The sequence below is a fragment of the Ptychodera flava genome, chromosome 19 (assembly GCF_041260155.1).
Source record: "Ptychodera flava strain L36383 chromosome 19, AS_Pfla_20210202, whole genome shotgun sequence".
Taxonomy (NCBI): Eukaryota; Metazoa; Hemichordata; class Enteropneusta; family Ptychoderidae; genus Ptychodera; species Ptychodera flava.
Window position 1 is genome coordinate 11681259 of NC_091946.1, and position 24859 is coordinate 11706117.

The 24859-nt window shown below is 37.1% G+C and overlaps 2 protein-coding genes across 26 annotated transcripts in view; one reads left to right on the forward strand and one right to left on the reverse strand.

The window, feature by feature from the left end:
• The window catches only part of LOC139118567 (arrestin red cell-like), a 131541-nt gene extending 115164 nt beyond the window's left edge, over positions 1 to 16377 (forward strand). For 4 of the 8 annotated variants that reach the window (XM_070681923.1, XM_070681927.1, XM_070681929.1 and 1 more), the window contains 9 exons: positions 610 to 851; positions 1618 to 1881; positions 2993 to 3150; positions 5302 to 5445; positions 5760 to 5843; positions 6136 to 6224; positions 8163 to 8214; positions 11216 to 11281; positions 14021 to 15314. In XM_070681923.1, the coding sequence (XP_070538024.1) occupies positions 610 to 851; positions 1618 to 1881; positions 2993 to 3150; positions 5302 to 5445; positions 5760 to 5843; positions 6136 to 6224; positions 8163 to 8214; positions 11216 to 11281; positions 14021 to 14123 (1202 nt within the window). In that variant the 3' untranslated portion in view covers positions 14124 to 15314. Of the gene's footprint in view, positions 1 to 609; positions 852 to 1617; positions 1882 to 2992; positions 3151 to 5301; positions 5446 to 5759; positions 5844 to 6135; positions 6225 to 8162; positions 8215 to 11215; positions 11282 to 14020 lie in introns of all 8 variants that reach the window. The other 4 variants (XM_070681930.1, XM_070681928.1, XM_070681931.1 and 1 more) reach the window with 2 other exon arrangements.
• A 6563-nt stretch (positions 16378 to 22940) lies between these two features.
• LOC139118571 (histone deacetylase complex subunit SAP130-like) overlaps positions 22941 to 24859 on the reverse strand; it is a 28125-nt gene continuing 26206 nt past the window's right edge. For all 18 annotated transcript variants that reach the window (XM_070681945.1, XM_070681952.1, XM_070681951.1 and 15 more), the window contains one exon: positions 22941 to 24011. In XM_070681945.1, the coding sequence (XP_070538046.1) occupies positions 23856 to 24011 (156 nt within the window). In that variant the 3' untranslated portion in view covers positions 22941 to 23855. The remainder of the gene's footprint in view (positions 24012 to 24859) is intronic.

The window sequence follows — 24859 nt, forward strand, 5'->3', positions numbered from 1 at the left end:
GAAAATATATTAATAATTAAGTAATGGGATAGCTCTGTGTGTTTGCATTTCCTAATCAAATTTGAAGTAAGTGAAAGAATGCTCAGTATGGCATCCTTGTACAAATTTTACGATATTTTTCATTGATGATGGTGGAATGAAAAATTTATTCTGGACATTTTGAAATTATAAATTGTTAAGCATTACTTTAGTATATGCAACGGTACCTGCAGATTGAGTATATGCTACTGTTGCTGTACAAAGTCCTACACAGCATGTACATCTATCTCTCTTCAGACTCCTGGTACTGACTGTGCCTTCCAGCAATGAAAGCTGAACCATATGTCTTCATGTAGCATTGTGAAAAAATGTGGGGGAAGCCAAGTGATGATTTATGCACCCTTGGGTGTTCATGCAAATCTCAGCTCTCGGTGCAGATTTCAACATGACTCGCAAATTATAAAATTTTTTTTTGTCAGGATAAAACACAAGGCTTTGAGCAGTTCCAAATGTCTGAAAGCTGACAAGATACTACATTGTAAATTTCTTGAAAAACCAACTACATATCTAAGCTTTCAGTTTGGCATGGAATTAGCGTGTAATGCGGTGTTGTATTTCTTCCCACCGCAGACGGAGTGATACTTGTTGACCCGGAGTACTTAAAGGACCGCAAAGTCTTTGCCCACGTATTGGCAGCGTTCCGTTATGGACGAGAAGATTTGGATGTATTGGGATTGACATTCCGGAAGGACCTGTATCTGGCATCTATGCAGGTGTATCCGCCCATTCCGGAAGAGCAGAAACCATTAACTAGACTCCAGGAGAGGCTGATTAAGAAGCTTGGTCCAAATGCCCATCCATTCTACTTTGAGGTAATCAGTTAACCATTTGAGCGCCAAAGTCAATTTTTACTGCCTTTAAAAAATACACCCAAATCAATTTTTTTTTCAGAATTTTGCCAAAATTTTGATTAAACACTGTAACGCTGAAGTTTGATGTCCATTTGGTATAAAATTATCAAAAAAATTACAGAAAAATTCATAAAAATTTGTAAAATGTTGCACGAAATTTTTGGAGGGAAAAATTACAGCACCTAAAGGGTTAAACTCCTCTGTCTTCAGATGCCAATTGTACTGGGTTGGGTCCCATGATATTTGTAACATTTACAGTGAGAACGCCTAATGCAGTAGTTTTAACAGCCTGTCACACCTTTTAATATGTCACATTACTTTGGTGGGTGTGACAACCAACGAGGAAGTTGTCGCAGCCTGTCGGGAGTAGTCACAACATATCAGACTGACATGGTATTTGTCACAGCTGACCATACCAGCCAGGTAGTCACGACGGCATGTCACACTTTCATTGTTGTGGCAGCCTGTGAAACAGCTCTCCGCTGTCACAGGCTGTCACAGTCATTGACATTCTTTCACACCCAACCATGCATCCGTCACATAAGGCAGCACCAGTTGCCTCTGAAAATACAAAAAAATTGTGTTTGCATAAGCTTACATGCTGTCGAACAAGCCTGTTTATATCTTTTCTGAGTAGATTATGAGCTGTTATATTTTTGTAGAACGTATATTCTCTGTATATTTACCCTTGCTGACTTTTGGCTACATTACATTTTTGTCACTTCAGATCCCAAAGAACTCCCCGTCATCAGTGACACTGCAGCCTGCCCCAGGGGACACTGGCAAACCATGTGGGGTGGACTACGAACTCAAGACTTATGTGGCTGACTCTATCGACGAGAAACCTCACAAGCGCAACTCAGTGCGACTAGCAATACGTAAAATTACGTATGCACCGTCAACCCCTGGACCACAGCCAAGCGTGGAGGCCAGCAAGGAGTTTATGATGAGCCCAGCTCCCTTACACCTTGAAGCTTCTTTGGACAAAGAGGTAAGCTTGCTTAATTTGCGAAAGGCGTTACTCATACCTCATCCACAGTCCCTGTCGTGATTCATCAATTCAAGGTCAGGTTGGAGGCATCGTTTTGACACTGATTTATGTAAAGAACCAGTTACTGGTTAACTCTTTGAGTGCCAAAGTCAATTTTTGTCACCTTTACAAAATTTACCCAAATCAAATTTTTTCAGAATTTTACCAAAATTTTGATAAAAAACTGTAGCCATTGAAATGTGATGTCTATTAGCTCCATAATTTTTGAAACAAATGCAGAAAAATTAATAAACATTGGTAAAACGTTGCAATCAATTTTGGTGGGAAAATTACAGCAATCAAAGGGTTAACAGTTTTAAGGCTGTTACTCAATGGGATATTAGAGAGCACAAGTGATATCCTGAAAAGATTGCAGATGTCATGCACGCATGCATGCACACAAGCCAAAAATATAACTGAAGATGCCAGACTGTTGTCTCTGATTGAGAAAAGGGATCGCCGAGAAATTTCTCGATTTGCTTCAAGGAAAATGGATGAGGTGTGATATGTCACAGTCCCTGTCTCTGTGAATCAGACTTATTTGATGAGTTCCACTGTCTCTTTGGTAATCAAATATAAGCTGTCACATTCATTGGTAGTCTACCGGTATATCTGTATAATATATATTGTTCATATGGAACATTTATTGCCACAAAAAATTGTCAAATATTGGGGACTTCTTCCATGTGAAATCCAGGCCAATTACCCAAGTTAACCCCTATTTCCATGTGCAGAGGTCCAACTTTACACTGGAAAACAAAAGAATTTGGCTGGACCATTCTAGGGAAAGGGTTAAGATTCAGCTTTTGACATAGCATAGCAGTTGATTTGTAATGACATTTAGGTTTCACAAAATTTTTAATTCACTTTGTTCCATACTTCATTTCAAAATGACTGCTTGCACGCACCTGCAGGAGTCCTGTATAGTTACATTTGTGCTTTGGTAATTGTTGTATGCCAAACTGGCATATTGCAGCCCTTATGACCTCCCTACTCCACCATGACTATGTCTAACTCACATCACACGTCCATTGCAAATACATTTCTAAAACTCTCTTCCCATCTTTTTCAGATGTACTATCACGGAGAGAGTATAGCAGTGAATGTTCAGATTACCAACAATTCAAACAAAACAGTGAAAAAGATTCGGATATCGGTGCGCCAGTTTGCCGACATTTGCCTCTTCTCGACGGCACAGTACAAATGCCCCGTCGCTGTGCTAGAAACAGAGTGAGTGAATGCTCTTGTGCACCCTTCCACCCCCCATTTCTACTTGGAAAGTTCCAGATTTCCAATCAAACAATAATGAGATTGTCAAACATCTTGCATTGACAGTCTCTGCAGGGGTGGGAGAGAGGGGGTCACTGTTTTGCTGTCCATTGAGCTGTGTGTTGTATGGATTTAGGATTGAAACCCATCAATATTACACTTAAAGGCACATACTTCAACCCTGGGGCCTTATTATACTAATCTATGCACAGTGAAATTTCTTCCCCAGCGTTTAGTGCACCAAAACCATGCATCTTCATTGTGTTTTTGTTTATGCTGCCAGCTTACTGATAACAATTTTGAGTGCATAAACAGTCAGCACAAGCCACTTGTCTGTTACATTTTCTCCAAAACGTGCACTTACTGAACCTACCAGATATTCCTAATGTGTTCAAAGTGACCTGTACTGAACTATGCTTAAACAGTCAGAGTTCTATAAAGATCTGGTTTTGAGCTCTCAGTGAATAACATCTTCAAAATATGCCTAGGAACATTCACAGTGAAGAGCAATCTACACCCTTTCATACAAAAAAACATGCTTTACGATGTCAATCCGGTACAACGAATTTTTTTTTTATTACAAGCCTATATTATGTCATGTCGCACATTTCCCCTCTGTTCAGAAACTTGTTCATAATCAGTTTTAATTTGACTGAACCTGATGTCACAAGGAAAATGAGTATCAATGGTAAAATCTATCATTAGAATTACCTGTGTAACATTTTACTACTATCCCGTTATTCCTAGATGTAGCATTACATTGTACAATCATTTACTTCTGCATACAAAAAATTTGAAATAATGTTTATAGTGTTTTCGTAGTGTATACAGCAGTATACTGCAACAGTTTGTTTTCAGAGCCCAGACATTTGATTTTCATGGTTCCAATTGTCATAGTGTTCAGATTATTGTCGTGTTCATAATTTTTTAGACCCTTTTCAAAATTAGTGGATAAAATTGTGGTGATAGATTTATTTTGCGTATTAAAGAAAACATGATTTGATTTGATTTTAAATCAGCTGTACACCAAAAGTATAGAGTTAAGGGACATAAGCTGTAACATGTGGCAAGTTTTTCAGTATTCTACTTCTGTATATCAACTACTGTTTCTGACCCTAATCCGTTTGTCATGCTGAAATTTCGAGTATTCTATTTGTCAACATAGCTTGTATGTGTATAGTGATCATTGTTTATTGTTTACAAATGAATTCTAGTCTGGACTTGAATACAATTTTCAACAAGAAGAATGGAGGTTATACTCATATAGGTTGTGTTGATATGCTAAATATTTGGCATTAAATTACAGTTTAGGGATTCAGTGCAGAAAGTGTAGGGAAACCACAAAACAAAAGTTCTGAAGTAATAGCCAAAAGATACAGCTTACGGAGCTTTAATAAAAGTATACAGTCACAGTACATTGCAGAGAGCAAGTGTGTGGAAATGTAAAACGGCAGTTGTGAGTTCGACTTTGATCGAGAAATGACTGAATTGTAACAAATATACAACTGTAGTAAGCGTTAGGTGAAATTACTGCAATTGGCTTGCCTCAAAAAAGCTCAAGAAAAGTTAACTTGAATGTACAGTGAACACAGTGACTGTGTAGAGCTAGCATGCCTGGTATAATAAAATATTTTGATGAATGTCGTGGAATACCTTTTGGAGAAAATAATTACGTGGCATGTAAATTAATCTCTTTGAAAATGACAAAGACAGTCATCTCATTATCTTAAAAACTAATACCAGAGTCAGACTAAGTTAAATTAAAAAGGCTACTGTGATAAATTATACCTCCAATGATACAAAAGAAAAATGCTGAGATTAGGCGAAAATTCATATTTACTGATCTTTATGACGCCAAGACCTGCCACAATTTGTTGGTTTACGAGCTAAGAAATCCAGTTTTTGCGATATTTATTTGAATAAATGCATTTCAAGAACATAAATCATGTATGTTACCATGGAGAAATGGATTACTTTCTCTGTTTATTTCCCTCATATTTATTCCGAGTAGCTTTCCTGTTTTGTATCATTTGTCAGATGCCCGAACATGACGAGGGACGGTGCATATATATTAAAATAGTCTAATAAAAAAATTTTCTTGATTGTTTTCAGGGATGGCTTTCCGGTGGGACCAAGCCAGACACTTTCAAAAGTGTACTTTGTTACTCCCCTACTGGCCAACAACAGAGATAAGCGCGGACTGGCCCTCGACGGCAAGCTTAAACATGAGGACACCAACCTGGCATCCTCTACTATGTAAGAACGCTAGAGGGCGCTTTTGATATTACCATTTCTGTTAATAACTAGCTGCTGATTGAAATGCGAAAATGATACGTGAAATATTATCTGCTACTTGCAATTACTCAGTGAAAATCAGATAATACAGTCCAAAAAGAAAATGTGTCTGTAATTTTCTGATTAATGACTTTTATACGACACTTTTCAACAATTATTTTAATATGAAATAAATATGAGCATGGTGCAAGGACATGAATGTCAAGTTGGCAACTTGTCTAGCATAAAGGAAAATAACTGTGGCAAAAAATTTATCCAATGCTTTCATCTTACAGTATCACAGACGAATCACAGAAAGAGAATCTTGGCATTATTGTGCAGTACAAAGTCAAAGTCAGGCTTATCGTGGCATATGGCGGGTAAGTCAAAAGGTTAAGGTTACCTTCAAGGTCAAGGCCACATTTCATTTTTAATATCACAATAAATACCCTATGATAAAAAAGAATTGAAGGAAAATGTGTACAACAAGAAAAAACATTTTGTAGTGGACTCACATTTAAAAAATAAGCGCCAGAGGGCTGCTATAACTCAACAGAGAAATCCATGGCTATTGGAATACATTTTACAAATCTCGATGATCCAGCAGTCAGTGTAGCAAAGGATTGTTCCCATGGCAATTTACATAACATTTGACCTTTCTTTCCTTGACAGTGACCTGGCAGTGGAGTTGCCGTTTACTCTGACCCACCCCAAGCCGCCAGAGTCGCCACCACCGAGTCGACCAGAAAGCACACAGCCAGGTACTGAATGATGATTAGTTTTCCATTCCTTTTGATCTTCACACTTCAATTTCAGTTCTAAAAATGGAAAGAGCAAAGATTGATTAAAGAAGAGAGACATTGCATTTGCTTTAATTACTTGTAACCAAGGGAGACATGAAAATTTAGAATGGGGATGTCCTATATTAAAACCCTTGTAGTTCATATGCACAGGTGTTTGTCGACCCACAAATGCCCGAGGCATCATTTGAAACATTTGTCAAAGAATCAGTGAATAGGATGAAAATCGGGGGAATCGCTGTGGAAAATTTGGGACCAGAGAAACAATTTACCTGATATTTACCGACGTTTGAAATTCAACATGGCTGCCAGCCTTGTGTTATCTCAATGGGGGAAAATTAAATTTTCGATCTTGGCCAAAAGGCAGCCAGCGAAACGTTATCTACTCTGTGGGCTTAGACATAAGCCTCCACAAGTGGTAAATATTGGATAAATTGTTTCTTCCAATTACCTGTGGAGTCCCACAGTTGTCTGTGCTAGGTCCCACTCTTTTTCTCACTTATGTCAATGACCTCACAAAGTGTACAGATTTTTTTGATACTTTCTTAATTGCTAATGATACTAATTTATTTCATTCTTTTGACTCATGTGAAGTCACAGATTTACAACATGTTAATGAACAGTTACAGCATGTAGTTGACTGATGTAGTATTAACAAACTAACAATAAATACAAAAAAGACTAAATGTCCAATATTCTTGGGTTAAAATGGACTACTACAATGCCAAGGCATAATCAGTATTAAAGGGGAACAGATTTATGAAGTTCGAAGCACTCAATACATTGGGGTTGACCTTGATAATAAACTTACCTGGAAGAACATACAAATAAAGTAGCAAAGCAAAGCAATAAGTTCTAAGGCAGGTATATTATATAAAATTAAGCCACATTGTCCCTCAACCAATATTGTTACTACTTTATAATTGTTTCATTTTACCACATATCTCTTATTCGTTAGAAGTTTGGGGGAATACTTATGCAACTTACCTTAAGCCTATATATCTTTAATACCCCAAAACGAATAGTACGTACTCTTACAAACTTCAACAGATTTGAGCACACACCACCGTTGTTGCATAAGTTGGCAATTCTTGATGTTTTTAAGCAATGAATATACTTACCAAACTGTATTTTTGTTTATGATAACATAATTAGAAATTTTCCTCCAGAAATTTCCTGTTACTTTTCTAGTACATTCAACATCTGTATCCTACTCGGCCAAAAGATAAGGGAAATCTTCTCATCCCTAAATATACCACTGATATAGGACAGTGCTCAATGAAATACTCTGGAGTGACACCCGGGAACCGAATCCCAGAAAGTTTAAGATCTGTGCAATCCAAGTCAAAAATTAAAAGAGATTTGAAACGTCATCACATGTTTATTTAACATGTTTCTTTTCTGTCATGTAAATTTTCTCCAACCACAAAGTTTTTATAATTTATGTACTTACATTGATATAGAATTTATTTCAAATAGCCAGGCTAAATGTTTAACATAACAAGGCGCTTGATGGCAAAATGATAAATTCAGTGATTGTGAATGGTAGGGGGCTGGACTTGATTAGTATGATACAAATGTACTATTTTCTAGTCCCTACCCAATTTACTAATCCTTAATGTGTCTGTATTTTTCTATTTTTCTTTTCTGTTCTATTGGGAAATAAATATTTTTTAATCCTTTAATCCTTTCCTTGAGCAAAAATGTAATGTAAAAGTTTGATAGTCTAAATATCTATTCCTGAGGTGCAGTCTGTCGTACATGTAAACTTTGGAACTTGCCTTTTCCTGTTGGACCTTTAAGTCGACTTTTTACTTGTTTCTGAATAAATAAAAAAAAGTAAAATTGAATGAAATAAAACTCTTTGCTTACAAATCTGTTCAAAATTTTGTTCTGTAGGCACCGATGCTGAAGTTCCTGTGGATACCAATCTGATAACGTTTGATACCAAGTAAGATTTTCCTTTCCATCTCTAAAGTTGTTGTGTGACATTACCCCTACTGTGTCACATTATCTTAAATTCTTTATTCTGGAACTACACGTCGTATTGCTAGTCTCATTCTCTCAACCACGTCTTATCTGTTTTCATTTATTAAACTTTTTGATTCCTCTGGTTATCTATCAACTATCTCTTTAGAATCTCACCAGTTTTTGGTTGTGTCACAGTGATTGTTTCTTCATGAGTGAAAGCAGATTTGATATAACCACACTATTTCCTGTTCAATTTCACAACTGCGGCCCTCTCTTTTACTCAATACCCAGATATGTCTAGTAATTTTTAGCAACAGTTATGAGCAAAATGTAATTAAAACTTGCAATCGGAAATTTTTCAAGATAGTTAATAAACAAGAATGGAAATTGTTTGAAGGTTAAGGATTAGACTCCGGCTTGAGATGAATACAGATATGTACCGGTATATTTATCTGTCTCCTGTGTATAGTGGGCATGGGAATTCAATTATTGCTGTCTTCAGGTGTATGAGTGTGCACTCGATCTCTGTTGACAAGAATACTATCAGACATCTTTGTATGCCTCTGCTTTCTTAAAGTCGAGTTACCTTTTGTATCGGACAAATTCACACATCTGTCACTCTGAATTAATTTGTCATCTTAATATAGCATTATGAAAGTAGAAATTCAGATGAACTGTTTCAGAGAGTAATTTTGAGCTTGCATTCATGAGAGGGAAAGTGTATGAACACGTTGATGATGGAGCGCGAACAGTAAAAGGATCTTGTAACTACCTAGTGATTACATTCTACAAATGCCTGGATAGTCGCTTGGATTTCCTTTTACAATGATTTCCAATAAATCAGCGGCGACGGACGATGACATAATAACGTATGATTACAGACGAATTGTTTGGCAAATGAGTCTAGCGTGTTCATTTTCCCAGCTGCCCACCTTCTTTTTAATCAGCCCGGTGTGAATTTGGTTGCCCCTGAATAGCATTTAGAAAATTGCCGCAGCCAGTGGTTCTCAGGTATCTTCTGTTCACAGTACCAGTCAATGAATCTGCATGCGCTCATCTGGGCTGGATCCAAGGGACACATTTAGTTGTGAGCTCTAACTCATGCAAATTGGTCACAGATTTTTTCATCTCTTTCAAGATTATTTGATGCATACCAAATGAGGTTTTTTCAGCATTACACCTGAATTTTTTGGGGCATTGAGATTTTTTCTTCTTCTCTGAAAGTCCAACTGCTGTCAAAAATTTCACACGGCTATATACTGACTGAAAGGCAGAGTGTATTGTTTGGCCTCTGCAGTCTGGTTATGCTGGAAAGTGCATTTATATGGATAATCCAACATTATGCAAGCATTGGTTACATTTTCATGTTGAGTTGCTTTACAGAAAAAATCCATTCCAGAAATTCTTTGCAGTGTAGAGGCTGATCATTAAGTTGTATTGCACATTTTGTTTGGCTCACAGCTTTGTGATGGTGTCGCCCTCAATTCACCTTTGAACTTTGACCTGCACTATCATCACAACCTCAATATCTTCTTGCAGTGTTTTGCAATGGATGGCTGTCATGTGGCGTAGCAGCTTTGTCCGTGTGTTGCATCAATCTTTGTAAACTGTGTTTGCATCAAAGTATTCTCCAACAAGTGTTGTACAGTGACCTTCCCATAATCTGTGACATCACAGTGTTGTGTGGTGACCTGTACGAGTTCTGTGACATCATTGTCCCTGCCGCCAGAGTTGAAAAATGTATCTCGATAGCTATTTTCATGTGTTAATTATTGTATTCAATAAATGTCTTCAATAAGTACATGTTTCATATAATGTGCCTAGACTTCTCAGCACAGCGGCTTAATTTGTTCATCACACTGCAACCTGTAAATGACCGAGAACACTTCTCTGTGTTGTTAGTACCGTTTTGTGGTTTTTTCTTATACAAATGCTTAATGATGTAGTGATCCTTCGTCAAAAATTGGCATCGCTGTCCCTTTCTTTCAATTATTAGTCACTGAGTACGAAGGTTAAAGGGGAAGTTCACCAAGGATGATTTTTACATATGTGCTAGCTTTGTAGTCACTTACCCCGGAAAAGCTATTTTCGCCATTTATAACTTGCACGATTTTTACAAAAACCGATAGAAATAGTACAGGAAGTTGCCCATGTAATTTGAATCATGGGAAAATCGCCAAGCTTGGAGCTTGCATAATGTGATATGGAAGACACCATTTCCCCATGGGTATGGCATTGTCCACTCACCCATGCTTAAAAGGCTGTGCGTATTTACATAACTTTTGTTTATACTGAGTATCCTTGCATAAACGATGAATCACTTATAATAAACTGTCCACTGTCAGATTTTGTGTTGCTGTTTACTACTGTGTTACTGTGAGTGGACAATGTGGGGGCCATACCCATCCGAAGATGGTCCCTTCCATATCACATAATGCAAGCTCCAAGCTTGGGCTTTTTTCCCATGATTCAAATTACATGGCAACTTCCTGTACTATTTTTATCATTTTCGTAAAAATTGGGCGAGTTATAAATGGTAAAAATAGCTTTTCTGGGGTAAATGACCACAGAGCTACCACATATGTAAAAATCATCCTTGGTGAACTTCCCCTTTAACAAGCACTGCAAATAACCATTTAGTCTTCAGTTTTCAAAGAGCATTGTTCAATGTCTGTGCACACCTCACTGTAATGTTGAATGTACTGGTATTCCCAGTCTGTGTATGTTTCTACTTGTGCTTTTCATCATCAGAAACGAACACTGTGGCTGTAAATTTCATACCCGTTTTTTTCTCCCCTGAAGAGCAGTTTGTGACCATGGTTTGTGAGTTCATTTTCAACCCATGGAGAAAAACACGATCCATCGCACGTGTTCCCGACCTTTTTTGTCTTCCCATCATCTTGTGTGGTCACTAACACATCAGTGTCTCAAAAACATGCATAATTCACTAAAAAAGGCCATTTGTGTTCTCATGCATGCAGGGACGATCAGGACCCCAACAATAGAGCCAGCAAATATTGTGTTGGCAAAGTCATGCACGGATACAGGTACATTTTGTCGTCCCAATGTTTCACTGTGTCAGTTTTTTCCCCCAAGTCTGTGTGGCTGTTGTTATTCGTGCATAGGTGCCAGTGTTGTGTGCTTTTTTTCTTGGCCCTCTATCACTGCTCTGATATTGAACTTTTGTTTTTATGTGATTACTGTATTAATTCTTCAGGTCAGGCTTTACTAGTACTACTGTATCTTTGCTGTATAATTTACTCTAATTTTTTTTCTGATAATGGACACGAATGTAGGAAGAGTTCCACACAAATTCAGTTCACCGCTTACATTTTGAATGTCATATAAGGCACTTCATGGTCTCATGTACAATTAATTAATGTCATACATAGTTCTTTATTTTCAACACAGACTTAATAACGTTATAATTACTAAATAATCAAGCACTTTGGTGTGAAATATGACATACACATTTGTGAAGAAGATCCCAGAAGAAAAATAGTTCAGTTATATTTGATAATAAGAAGCAAAGCAAACTTCAGCAAACACTTTAATATGGTAGAATTCACCATAAAGACAGATATTAAGATTACCACTTGTGCAGGTTCATTTGGAGTCAGAAAAATCTGCACTGTCTTAGTTTTTTGAAAATGGAAAAATTGGTTTTCCCCATAGAGTTGACACAGAGATGGTAGCCATTTTGAATTTTAAAGAGTAAACTGTTAAACAATTTGCTTCTCTTGTACCAAACTTTGCATCCCTGATTTTTAACACGAAACAGTTGTTTTCGAAGTACAACAAAGTATTAAACAAACTCATAAGCCATGTTTCAACCAAATTTTAAAGTCAGCTTTGTTTATTTTGAGGATCAACTGCTTTTAAAACCATTGTACCATACCTAATGGTGCCCAAAGTCAAATCTAATACTCAAAATTGATGACCCATAAATTGCTGTGTTTGACCATTTTAGATCTGTTTTAATTCAGCAGGTTGAGGGCAGTATGTTGTTGTTTATCATACCAGTGATTGTAACCGGTAGTCTTTGTTGTGGTTTTTGTCACCTGAACTTTTTGCAGGGTCCTGATCTTTGCTTTAACATTGTTGTTAGTTCCTGTTTGTGGATTGGTATCTGTTGTTGCATGCTTGACATTTGCATACATCTGCCGTGTTCTTCCTGAATGTCAAAATAATGTAATCATGGCATCTCATGTATGTATATTCAGACTTAACATCGCTGGCAGAGAAGCTGTGTATAAAGCATTATTGGCTGATTTTTTATATATCTTCAAATCCCCTCTGCTGTGTCATTCAATTTCATCGTCCTTTCCCCTTAAAAAAAAATTTTTCCCGTTATTTTGTCATATTTTGCAATGAGGGCAAAGTGCAATTATTACGTATGCATTCAAAGTTGTGTGCTAGGATCTGACAGTTGACAGTTGCACTCTAACGGCAGCTGCATTCAGTTTGCCCAATGTCATGCGACCTTTACCCTCTGTGACTTGCTGATGAGAATTGCATGATGGGTAGGATCACCTTGTGCATCTTTGCAGGAAAAGGGTCCAATGGGGATAAACTTGTCCTTTGTAAAAGTAACAAGGGTGTAGTATAGCACTGTTCTCCATTGTCCACTTGAAGTTAGGCTTGGAAGTTCATGTATTGGGTCACATTGGTATTTAGTGAAATTCTTTCCAGTGTTTTTGCCATTGTTTTTTGAAATGATAAATTTTTACTAGTGTTTTGCCCTTTAGGAACGTTCTCAGTATTTTTTCGTTGTTTCTACATGGACAATTAATGCTCCAAAATTTGCATGGCGGTGGTGGTTTTCTTTTCATCAAATCTTATTTTGTCCCTGGTACAACACAGTCTGACTTCATACGTTTTATGCATGCTTTCAAAGAAAATCAAGGAACGAAAACTGCATTCAGTGGCCTATGCATCTAACATTAAACATAAATCATAGACATTTTTGCTAATTGAAATTTTTTTAGGTATTTTCTGAAAAAGTATTTGATCATCTCCAAAATCTCCAAATTGAGTTTCAGAATGTCTATTGTTACTGTTCTGTGTTGTAAGTCCGTCTGAAGATTTTCAGAGAAAAGTAGAAATCACATCTCCAGCTATAATTACGCCCTCTATGGCCAGAATAGAGAATAGATCTTCATTGAAGGGACAGTAGCAGTAACTTTCGATAGAATATTCACATTTCACGCCCTAATATATTTTGTAATACAAAAGTATAAGCCATGTCAACACAATGCACCACGTACAGTATTCACTGTTATTGTTGACAAATGATTTCTGTTATTAAGTTGAACTAGAGTTATTTATTGTTCACATATGAATTCTGTTATTTGTGTTTAAATTCAGCAGTCAACAATTAATGCGTCAACTACACAGTATCTTTACAAGTTGAAAACTGGGCATTTTCACATCACTTCTCTTGCTGGGAGATATGATATCTGCAAGAAACTTCATTTTAGAAACAGAACAAAAATTGTAGAAAATACAACAAAAGACAGCTTGTGGAACTTCAGCACAGTTAAAAAAATTTAACTGATATTTCAAAACAGGGCTTGAGGTAGACTGAAACATCCATCGCTTGAGGGCGTTCTCAATGCTTCCTCTTACGGGGAGCGTAGAGAGCGCCCTCAAGCGGCAGATCTTTCAGTCTAGGCTCGTAGATATTGATCGAGGATCAAGTATCTGTTTTAACACTCTACCAAACTCTTAGTTTATGCATCACTCTAATTTGTGGATTCCCTTTTTTCCTGCTTTGTCCATTTCAGTGGAGACCCTAATCAGTTTCCTGAGCGTGACGATGATTTCATCTTTGAAGAGTTTGCTCGTCTACGTGTGAAAGGCGCCGAGGGTGAAGAGGCTGACGCTTGAGTCGTCCAAAATTTCAGCGATGGGAAAAGAATCAAGTTTTAGTGTCGTATTCTGGAAAAAAACAAATTTCGAGAATCACATTGCATCATAACATGTTATTTTTGTCACAGTAGAACTTTTAAATGACCAAAAAAAATGTCACCTGTTAATCTTGCTTACACTGAGATTGATTCATGCATTGTGAAAGATTAGCTATCCAATAGGGAAGTTTTGGATTCATGTAGAAAAATGATGACATTATTTCTGTAAAAAAAGAATCCTTGGAATCGTATGTATCTGAAAATGAATTTTAAGCAGATTCAACAACAACAACATCCTTGTATTGTGTACATAATTTTATGTAAGATTATATATTCGTTTTAGAGGAAACCTCTAATTCCCCATTTCACCCATGACTTGGTATGAGCCGCACTAATCACTCAGTGTGGGTCGTTCCATTTTCAAAAGAAAGGTATGAGAGCCTAGGCAGTGAGGGAAGGTTCACCATTCTGACAATGGCTTTACAGGGTCAAAGTTAGCTTAGGAACGAAGAGTAAAAAAAACATTATATTGAATCACCTTATTGTTATTTAAAAATTGTTGTGTTAAATTCAGTGGTAAAAAAAACGGTACACATTTTAAAACAATCTTGATATTTCTGTGGAATACCTCGAGAGATATTGAAAATGAAGGATACGAAAGATTTGTGTACTTTCTGAACTCTTGTTGTAAAATCCAAAGGGTCCTCGTAATTTGTGATTGTATTTTGTAGTTCCGTATCCGTGTTAATTTATAGCAAGGGAAACGAAACACATGAAATCAATACGCTACAGGGGAAAAAAACATTTTCAAAAAACTTGTCATGTCAGTTGATGTTTTGTGTTGTTGTGTTTTGTATATGTAAATGTAACTGTGTTTTTTTTCTGGATTCTTTGCACAAGCAGTGTAGACATTTTTCCTGCAAAACATTTTTGCAAAATTTTCAAAAAAAATGGTTGCTCTTTCGTTCACGTTGCACTTTGTCTTTGCACTCAGCAAGGAGGTCTTCAACATCAGTGATGTATTATGTGAGTATTTATTCTTGCCTTTCTCATTGGGAGTGACCTTACGTGACCTTAGCGAGGTACATTTAGTTTGAGTATTCGTCAATTTTTGGTAGAGCAGCTTTTTTCTTTAATTCCAGAGCAGCTATTTGGGGTTAATTAAAATGTTCACCACGTGATTAAATCCACATGATCTCATTGGTTGAATGGTTTTGCAACGCTTTTAGAACTATCATGTGTTATTAGTTGGGTGTACTTCATTCATAGGTAAGACATGTTTCTGAAAGTGTCCAATAATATAAGAAGGCTTGTTTTTGCACATTTTCCCTGCGCTAATATTGACCCTTTTCATAAGTCTAGTGCCCTCCTGTGGCCACTGTGAATTTGAAGTCAAAGCGAGGCCACTGGGGAAAACCCTGGGTAGGGGCTGGAGAGTTTTCCCCAGTGGCCTCGCTTTCACTTCAAATTCACAGTGGCCACAAGAGGGCGCTAGACTTATGAAAAGGGTCTATTGATATGAAGATGTTTTCGTGCGTGTCTTGACCACCATGAGACAGAGGAGACCAGTGTACTGTGTGTGGGGTTACCGAAAGTTTCACACTTGCCATGTCTTTCAACGTAAGATTTCACTGTGTCTGTCAATTGTATTTGTTTCAGATCTGTGCTTTTTTTTCGCACAGTGTTTCATTATCAGATTGAACAGTGTCAGAAACTGCAGGGCATACAGGAAAACAGTCGACACAACAGAGTTTCACAGAGGGAGTAATATTTCACTAGGGTATTGTGATCATTTACAATAAATAAACGCCACCCCCTCTGTGAGTTCTCAACAACTGTCTGAGTTCAATGTTGTACAGGAAAAGCGGGTTATGCGTTGTGTCAAAGTTCAAAATCCTAACAAGACTAGAACAGGTGTGTATTATCACATTTATAGAAACAATTTCATTCACTACCATGTCAACAGTGTAATAGTTTGGAAACATCGTCAAAATTTTCCTTTCAGTAGGATACTTATCTCAAAATATTTACTTTGAAAAATAAAAGATGAAATTATAGAGGCTAGAAGATCATCATGAAAATATGAGAGAGCTAGGTCTTTCAGTTCTTGCCAAATGTTCATAACATACAGTTTGTATTTGTAAAAAGACAACTGAGATAGTTATTGTTTGAAGAAGGTATTCATGTGACGAAAGCACAGTGTAACTGCAATTATGAAAGTTTCAAAAATGGCGGGTAAAATTTGAATAATGTAATATGTACTTCAGTAATAGATTTATTGATATATGTAAACTCTGGCAAAGGAAGTGAGCACAAAATTTAACAATGTTTTGCAAATGATAAAATGTTAAAAGATTCCTCTGATTTTGGCTTTAATCTTTGGTTTAAGATATTACCATGATTTTATGTGAACTGAATACATCTTATCGGAGGTGAAAGGTCATATTCAAAGTATTCCTGTGCCATTTATTACAAGGAAAGATTTACATGAAGTTAAGGGAGCTTGCGCTAGACTGGCAAAGCCATATTGCTGGACCCACTATCTTATACTCAGTGGGACAAGTTGGAGCGCCCTCAAGCTATAGATCTTGTAGTCTACAGACTGTTTCATTCACAAGTATTTACAGTGCCAGGGGTTCATTCGTAACATTTCAAAAGCTGATGATTCCAACTTTTGTTCTTTGTTACAAGAAAACAATGAAATGTAGAGGTATCATAAGAACTTACCAAATGATCCATGTCTTGTACTGTATTATCATATTTTCTGTCCGTACTTTTCTTTTTCAATCAGAGTTGTGACAGCTTGTTCATGTTTTGCAGTTTCATATTATCAACTTCTGATTGTAAACGTATAAATTGTATGGAGAAACAGAAAGTTTGATTTGCTCATATCAGCTCAAACTTTTCAATCAAGTGGACTGTAATTAGGGGTGGACCATTTGATATCCTGAAGGGGGTCTGGCAGACCGAGGGTAGCATTATTTTTTTACCTGATCCATTGTACACTATTTTTTTTCCACTCTCCCACCTTGTTTCTGTGGCTGATTTTTTTCTTCATTGACATCTGCTTGGAATCTGTTTGGAAAATCTCACAGGACCACCCCCCCCCCCCCCAGTATATCAAATGGTCCACCCTTTACACTGTAGAAAGCCAACCAATGCCATGTAATCAGGCTTTGTTTCTTGCAAAGAAACCTTTTTTTTAATTCAGAGAAACTGTCTTTCCTATGAACAAGTTTAGCCTACAACCATTTTCAGTAATAGAGCGCGAAGCCACTGCAGTGAACTGCAATAAAACTGCTCACTCTAATTAGTTTCAGCTGTAGCCAGCTGGCAAAGTCGACAACATTGTATGTCCCATGCAGACAGTTTGTCTGGGGAAGTTGAAATAAAAAGATTTGTACATGGACCAGTGCATGGTAATGTTACATTGTATCTTAATCTTGAACACAGGGTGCCAATCGTAAACTCTCATTTACAACTCGAGCCTCAGACAGAGCTAGTTTTGCCTTTGTACAAGCAGACGTTTTGGTCTTTATCAAGTAGCCAAAGTGCCCACAGCTACAGCTGAAACTAATTAGTGTAAGCAGTTTTATTGCAGTTCACTGCAGTGGCTTCGCGCTCTATTACTGAAAATGGTTGTAACTACTGTAAGAGACAAGCTTTGGTTATGTTTTAGTTATAAAACGGGGACTACTATTTTTCACGAATGAGAAATGAATATGAATTACCCAGTTTCAATTGAAAGTGTTTTCAACATATTTATTCTTTGCTAATGCATAGGAGTCTGTTTTGCTGCAAAGTAGAGCAACTTAATATCCTTCAAAAAATAACTTTAATATAATAGTCTATTTTCCTGTCAACAAGCAGAAATATCATACTGACTACTCTTTTCGGAAAAATGTATTAATATAAAAAAATGGTATATTTACATGTAATATTGACTGGACAAAAAAAATTGGAAAAGAATAATATATACATAGCATTGCTCTTATGAAATATGAAATAATTTCACACAAAAAACCTTGCCTCTATGTGCTGAAGTGCTATGTTTTTCGACACCCTGTAACCCTTTATTCCCAGTTGTAGTGGAATCAACCTATTCAAACCAGGATGATTCCATTGTATACATGGGGATGCTAGGGTAGGAAGCATGTGATTTATGTGTTGGTGAACACTGACATTGTCATACACAATTATGCAGGTATGTTGGTCTCAGGTGGTGGTCATGTGACCACAAAGCAGTCCAATCAGGAGACAGAACAATGTCAACTAGGGTGGCAGCCAACCAATCAGGTCAGAGATGACGTTTGAACTGCTCTTATAAAAAAAGGTATACAACCCTGCTGCAGGACAGTGGCAGAACAACTCTTTATAATACAGTGATAATGTTGTCTGTGCAGCACTTTGGTCATAATGAATAAAATTTCTTGTAATTTCACCGTTTGAAAATTGTCTGAGAGCATTCATTTCAAACCCATTATATATACCACTTCATTGCTACAGTTATGAGGTTGAACCTGTCTTCTTCCAAAAGTACGGGTAGATGTATAGGAACAAGTGAGGAGAGAGAGCTGTAAACTTATATACTTTTTAGCTCCGCTGTCAGCGACGCGGAGCTTATCAAATAGGTTGATTTTCCATCGTCGTCCGTCGTCCGTCGTCGTCCGTCAACAATTGCCTTCTCCTCTGAAACCGCAAGTCCAATTGCTTTGAAATTTTATACGCAGTTCACTTGGGGTGACCTCACTTAAGTTTGTTCAAATTGTGGTGATATTTGCATATTTGTATTTTTGGGGCATTTTTTGGTGTTTTTGGTAAAAAAATCTTCTTCTCTGAAACCGCTTGTCCGATTGCTTTTAAATTTAATATGCAGTTTACTTAGGGTGACTACAGTCAGATTTGTTCAAATCGTGGTGAAATTTGCATATTTGTATTTTTAAGGCAATTTTTGTCATTTTTGGTAAAAAAATCTTCTTCAAAACTACAAGTCAGATAGCTTTGATATTTGGTACATATGTCCCTAGGGATGATCTATTTCAGATTTGTTCAAATTGTGCAGAAATATGCAAATTTGCATTTTTAAGACAATTTTTGCCATTTTTGGTCAAAAAATGTTTTTTTCAAAAAGTACTGGTCTGATAGTTTTGAAATTTGGTATACAGGTTTCTATAGATGAACTTAGTAATATATATTGAATTTCTGATGAAATCTGTAATTTTGTATTTTTGGGGCAATTTTTGCCATTTTTGGTCGAAAAATGTGTATTTCCAAAACTACTCATCTGATAGCTTTGCAATTTGGTATACAGGTTCCTACAGATCACCTTAATGATATTTATTCAAATTATGATGAAATCAGTTATTTTGTAATTTTGGGGCAATTTTTGCCATTTTTGGTCAAAAAGTGTGTTTCTCAAAAAGTACTGTTCTGATAGCTTTGAAATTTGGTATACAGGTTTCTACAGATGAGCTAAGTAATATATATTGAATTTCTGATGAAATCTGTAATTTTGTATTTTTGGGGCAATGTTGCCATTTTTGGTCAGAAAATTTCATTCTCAAAAAACTACTCATCGGATAGCTTTGGTTGACATGTTCTTAGGGATGATTTGATGTGATATATTCAGAGTATGATGAAATTGTGTATTTTTGCAGCTTATTTTAGCCATTTTTTTCTGGCCATTGCATTGAGCTATCAAAGATTTCCACCTTCTTCATCAACATGTGTCAAAAATAGTTACTCTCTACATAAACACAGCGGAGCTATATCCGCCGCTAGGTCGCTTGTGTAGAAAGTCCAGTGTAGTTGTTTATTAGCAGAGTGAACAGTGTAGGAAAGTGTAATACAGCCCATGACTTGACATGTATTTGGAGAAGCAATAATTAAATTGCCCTGCAAAGGGGCATACCACCATTGTTCACAAGCACAACACCATTGCTCAGGGCACGACACCATGGCTCAGGGACACGACACCATGGCTCAGGGCACAACACCATGGCTCAGGGACACAACACCATGGCTCAGGGCACTACACCATGGCTCAGGGCACGACACCATGGCTCAGGGGCACAATGCCACTGCTCAGTGGCACAGTGCCTTGTTCAGGGACACAGCACCATTACTTGGGGACACCACACCATAGCTCAGGGGCACAACACCATGCTCAAGTCTCACACTTCACACAAGCTGTTTATCATGTAGTTGTATGGAGGCGGCCATATTTGAGTGCTGTACCCGTTTATTATTTGTCTTACGGAAACCTCCCCATGCAGTCCCACTCAGTGGATAATTATACTATAGTAAACATCTCTGAGTAAGGACATTTCTATGAACTAATTTTAATCTAAATATAAAATCATGAAAATAATGTCAAAAGTTGCAGCTCATGTGAGTTTAATACTTCAAGTAGAAGATGAAGTGGGTTACTGTATTTCATTCACCTTTGACTCCATGGGACCGTGTGCAAATGTTTTATCCTGAGTACGATAGATCATTCAGCAGTATTCACATGAAGGCAAATATGTGGCTCTAAGCAGAAAGTTTTAAACTTCAGCTCATACTCTGATGAAGGAAACTCGCCATTGTCTTTCTTAATCAAGAGTAAATATCAGGGGTCATAAAGATATTACGGTAGTATTAGAGAAACAAATTACCTAAACTTAACCCATGTATAAAATTCAAAATAGCTGCTAGCAAATTGTTAAGGCTGAGGGTAAAAATCAGATTTTCAATTTTCATAAAAACAGAATGTTGAACTTCGTTTTGTCCACTAGCTTTTTAATGAGTGCGCACAAGCTGTGTACCAGTAAAGTAAAAAGTTGAGCATCCCCAAAAAATGTCCCTGAAGCAAATTCTACCGTAATTGAATCATCTATGTGGATTTCATACTATTGCTGAGGTACAAAGAGATGGGCATCCACCTCGACTATTTGGAGTACAATGGATTTGCAGATTCTTCAGGGTAATAGGCTGAAATTTGATCTATTAAAGCGATTTGGAATATTTAGATTATACTTGTTTTACATATTTTTATGAAGCAAATTTGATTAACAAACTGCCCATATCATTGATACCAGGTTCAGGTTAGGGCATCCCAGCATTGCAGGTGGCTCACCTTATATTTCTGGCAATGTGCAGCAGCTCGGAAGGTTATTTTTGATTGGTAGACAGTCATTATTTTCAGCAACTTGAGGAGTCTGAAACTAGGGCTATTCTCTACCTGATTGGCTATTTGGAAACGATTTAATAAGAATTTTGAGTAATAAGCCAATTATATTGGCTGAAAGCTTCCAAAACACTCAAGTTTAAGCTCTGTCTTTAGACAACAAATTCATTGGAATGGCATATACATTAGTGTGATAACCCTAAATTAAGCATAGTATACACAGTCGTTTTGCATGAAATGTAATGAAAGCAGTCTAATATAAGGTAATGGTTTTTCTTTCAGTTTTACCCATTCATCACTGCAGTGTCTCACAAATGGTATACCGCCCTCTGCCCCCAGAAATGACATTGAATGATTCAAGTCATTGCCTGTCGGGTGTTCTGATCTGAGGGGCTTCCATCTAGTAGCTGTGGATTATCACTTCAGTATCCTGTATAATCATTCAATGGTCTTTGAGCCAAAGAGCTAGGGTCAAAAATAAATCTTTTGAAACTGCCTGTATTACAGAAATGAACTTAGTTTTCAACTTTTTTGTTAATTATTCCCCAAGGAAACCAACTTCAAACCAATGACTTCCACACCAATAAATGAAAAATCAAAGGTCCCAACAGGAAACAGTTGGCATCAGTTTGGATCAAGACATAATGGACGTCATCGCGTCACATTCTCACAAGCAAGAGCATGATTTCCACTCTGTGAACAACGGAGAAATCAATTTAGGCCAAGCTGATGCTGTACAAAGCTGTGGTTTACGACGAGATCGTGCGAAGGAATGTCTTGTCAATCAAACTAAAAATCAATAGTAGCAGCCCAAAGACTTGAAACACTATTTTTATGATTCAGTAGAAGTCATTTATTTTGTAAGAACACATGTTCTGAGTGCCTTTCTAGCTTCTATTCTCTCATCATCCAATTAAGACTTTCAGGATGTGAACTGTAGAGGGCACAATAGCTTGACAAAAAATCCATTTGGTCCAGGAGTTCACAGATGAAACTGTGTCAGCGAGTGTTTTTCTTATCTTATTACTCATCCAGCAGGCAAACCAAATTACAGGATGAGTTTCCCACAACCCACTACTCAATGGAGCAATGAGGATTAAAGTGCCTTGCTCAAGGGCACAACACCATGCTGGAGTCTCAAATTCACCGTCCTCCGACAGTGAATCCTTTACTCTGAACCTACTGGGTCTCCAACTCACATCCTCCGATACGGAGTCCGGTACCCTAAGCACACCAGTTTCGGAAGGAGTAAAACAAAACATCAATGTGATATTTCACCTGTTCCTAACAATGGAAGGTTTCTGGTAAGGAGTCGTCTATGGCTGTTTTCATTGTCATCCAGGTCAAGTTCATGGTGGTGATTTACATTTCAAGTTGATTCATTCTATTCAAGGCAGTTTCAGAGGTTTGTACAAATTGTACATCAATTAGTCGCATGAACGGGGCAACGTTCAAATCTTAGTAAGGTAAAGAGCAATTTCCTCGAAGTGGTTCAAGAAGCAAAGGATGTGATATAATCTGCAGTTTTAAATGAAATTTTTCTCTGAAGCATACGTACACATGTGCACACATACACACACCTTTCACTACATTTTCTATCAATATGGAAAAAATCACCACCAAGCACAATGTTGTACAAAATTGTGAATTTAATTTCTTTGTACAGAAAATGATACTTGATAGACTGTCTAACTCTACAAGCACTTCAAAAAGTAGTCTGCCTACCCCAAAAACAGAGAACATTTACAAGGTCAGTATGCTAGTGTGGTGGACATACCTCACATGAATAGATAAATATTTTCTGTAGTTCATCACCTTCTTTACTCGGACTGACTAAATTGTGAGGAATGACTGGACAGTACCATAGTGATCTAGCAGTGGAAGTATGGAAAGCTGTCCCCTTCTGTACTTGTCAATGTGGTATGTTCTGATAACGGAATGATGCGGAGTTTAATGCTTTACCACATTCCACCGGTAACAATAAGGGTCCGAAGCTCTCCCTGTACACAATGAATGGTTTCTGTAAAGGGCTGTTTTATCCTAAAACGGCCAGTTTTTAAGCAATGAGTGTTTCCCAAGAGACTAAGACAGCAAACAACAAGATAAACTTGCAGCATCTTTTGACGTTTTTCTGGCACGGGGTTTGAAGAATGAAGATACTGCTCTACCTCTTTGCACGGAATATTTACACAGTTCCCTATAAACACGACTAAACCTACCTCGCCTAGGCTTTGACTTCTGAGAAGTTTCAATATAAATGTCTTTCTTTGAAAAACAAAACAAAGTTTCGGGAAATAAAAGTCAGCAAAAAAAAATCACAAAATCAGTTCTCATTACAGAAATTAAATATGGTACATGGTTCGAAAATGTCAAGTATTTAAAACTATACATGTATAAAGTGGCATGATTCCACATCTGTATTGAATGAGAATTTTGATGTTGACGTGTCAATATGACAGCTATCTACCAAAATGGCATTGAAATGTTTTCTGAGTATAATTATCTCTGTTTGCTGTGTAGTTAAGGTCTTTCCTCCAGTGTGTGCTATGTGCTGCTACTACTTTTCTTCTTGGAACTTCGTTTGTTGGTGTGTTTGTTGAGGAGGCTGACCACTTTCTGTTTGTGGTCGAGTAATTTGATCATTGAGTGCCGTGCGTCTGACATCTGCTCCATGGCCAGTTTACACCTCTGGATGTTACCCTGAAAATTGATCGCAGGAACCGGTACAATTAGAACAACAGTACATGAAGAATTACACAAGGGTGGAATGTGCCTCAGGGACAGATATTCAGACGCTAAAATGTTTACAATACTTCTCTGGTCTACTGTGAGTGTGGGCTAGTTCTGATGATTGTGGACTGAGTGAAGTTTTTCACCATCTTAAGGTAGAACGCACCTCAGGGACAGATATTCAGACTCTCAAACTTTTACAATTCTTCTCTAATCTACCACTTGTGGGGGTTCATTTTAAAGCTCTTGGCGTAAGAAAAATTTTCAGAGGCCGTTTTTTCAAAAATCAAAAATTTTATTTCTCTCTATAAAGTTAATACAGGGATGGCGGCCATTTTGAATTTCAAATATCAGTAAATCTTGGGTAATTTGTTTCTCTAGTACTAAAATTTGCCCAGTGACCAGATTTTTATTCTTGATTTTGAAAGAGAACGGCTGAAAGATTCCTAGAGAAAAGTTTCAGTAAAAGTTTAAGTCTTTCATTTTCGAGGTGCATACTACCCTAACTTTATAAAAACAACAAATTTTAATTTTTCCATAGGGTTAAGATAGGGATGGCAAACATTTAGACTTTCAAGTATTGGTGAATGCTAGGTACTTTGTTTCTTGAATCCCCAAATTTGCACTGTAATTTCTGAACTTAATTCTCGATTTTGAAACAGAATGGTTTTCTAGCAGTGTTCTCCCCAGGATTTTGAAATAGGGTGGCGGCTAATTTGCATATTAATTTGCATAATATTTACATATCATTTGCATGATTTTTGCATATGTATCATGGGATCTCTACTTGCAACTGCAACTACACTGAAGACATCTTA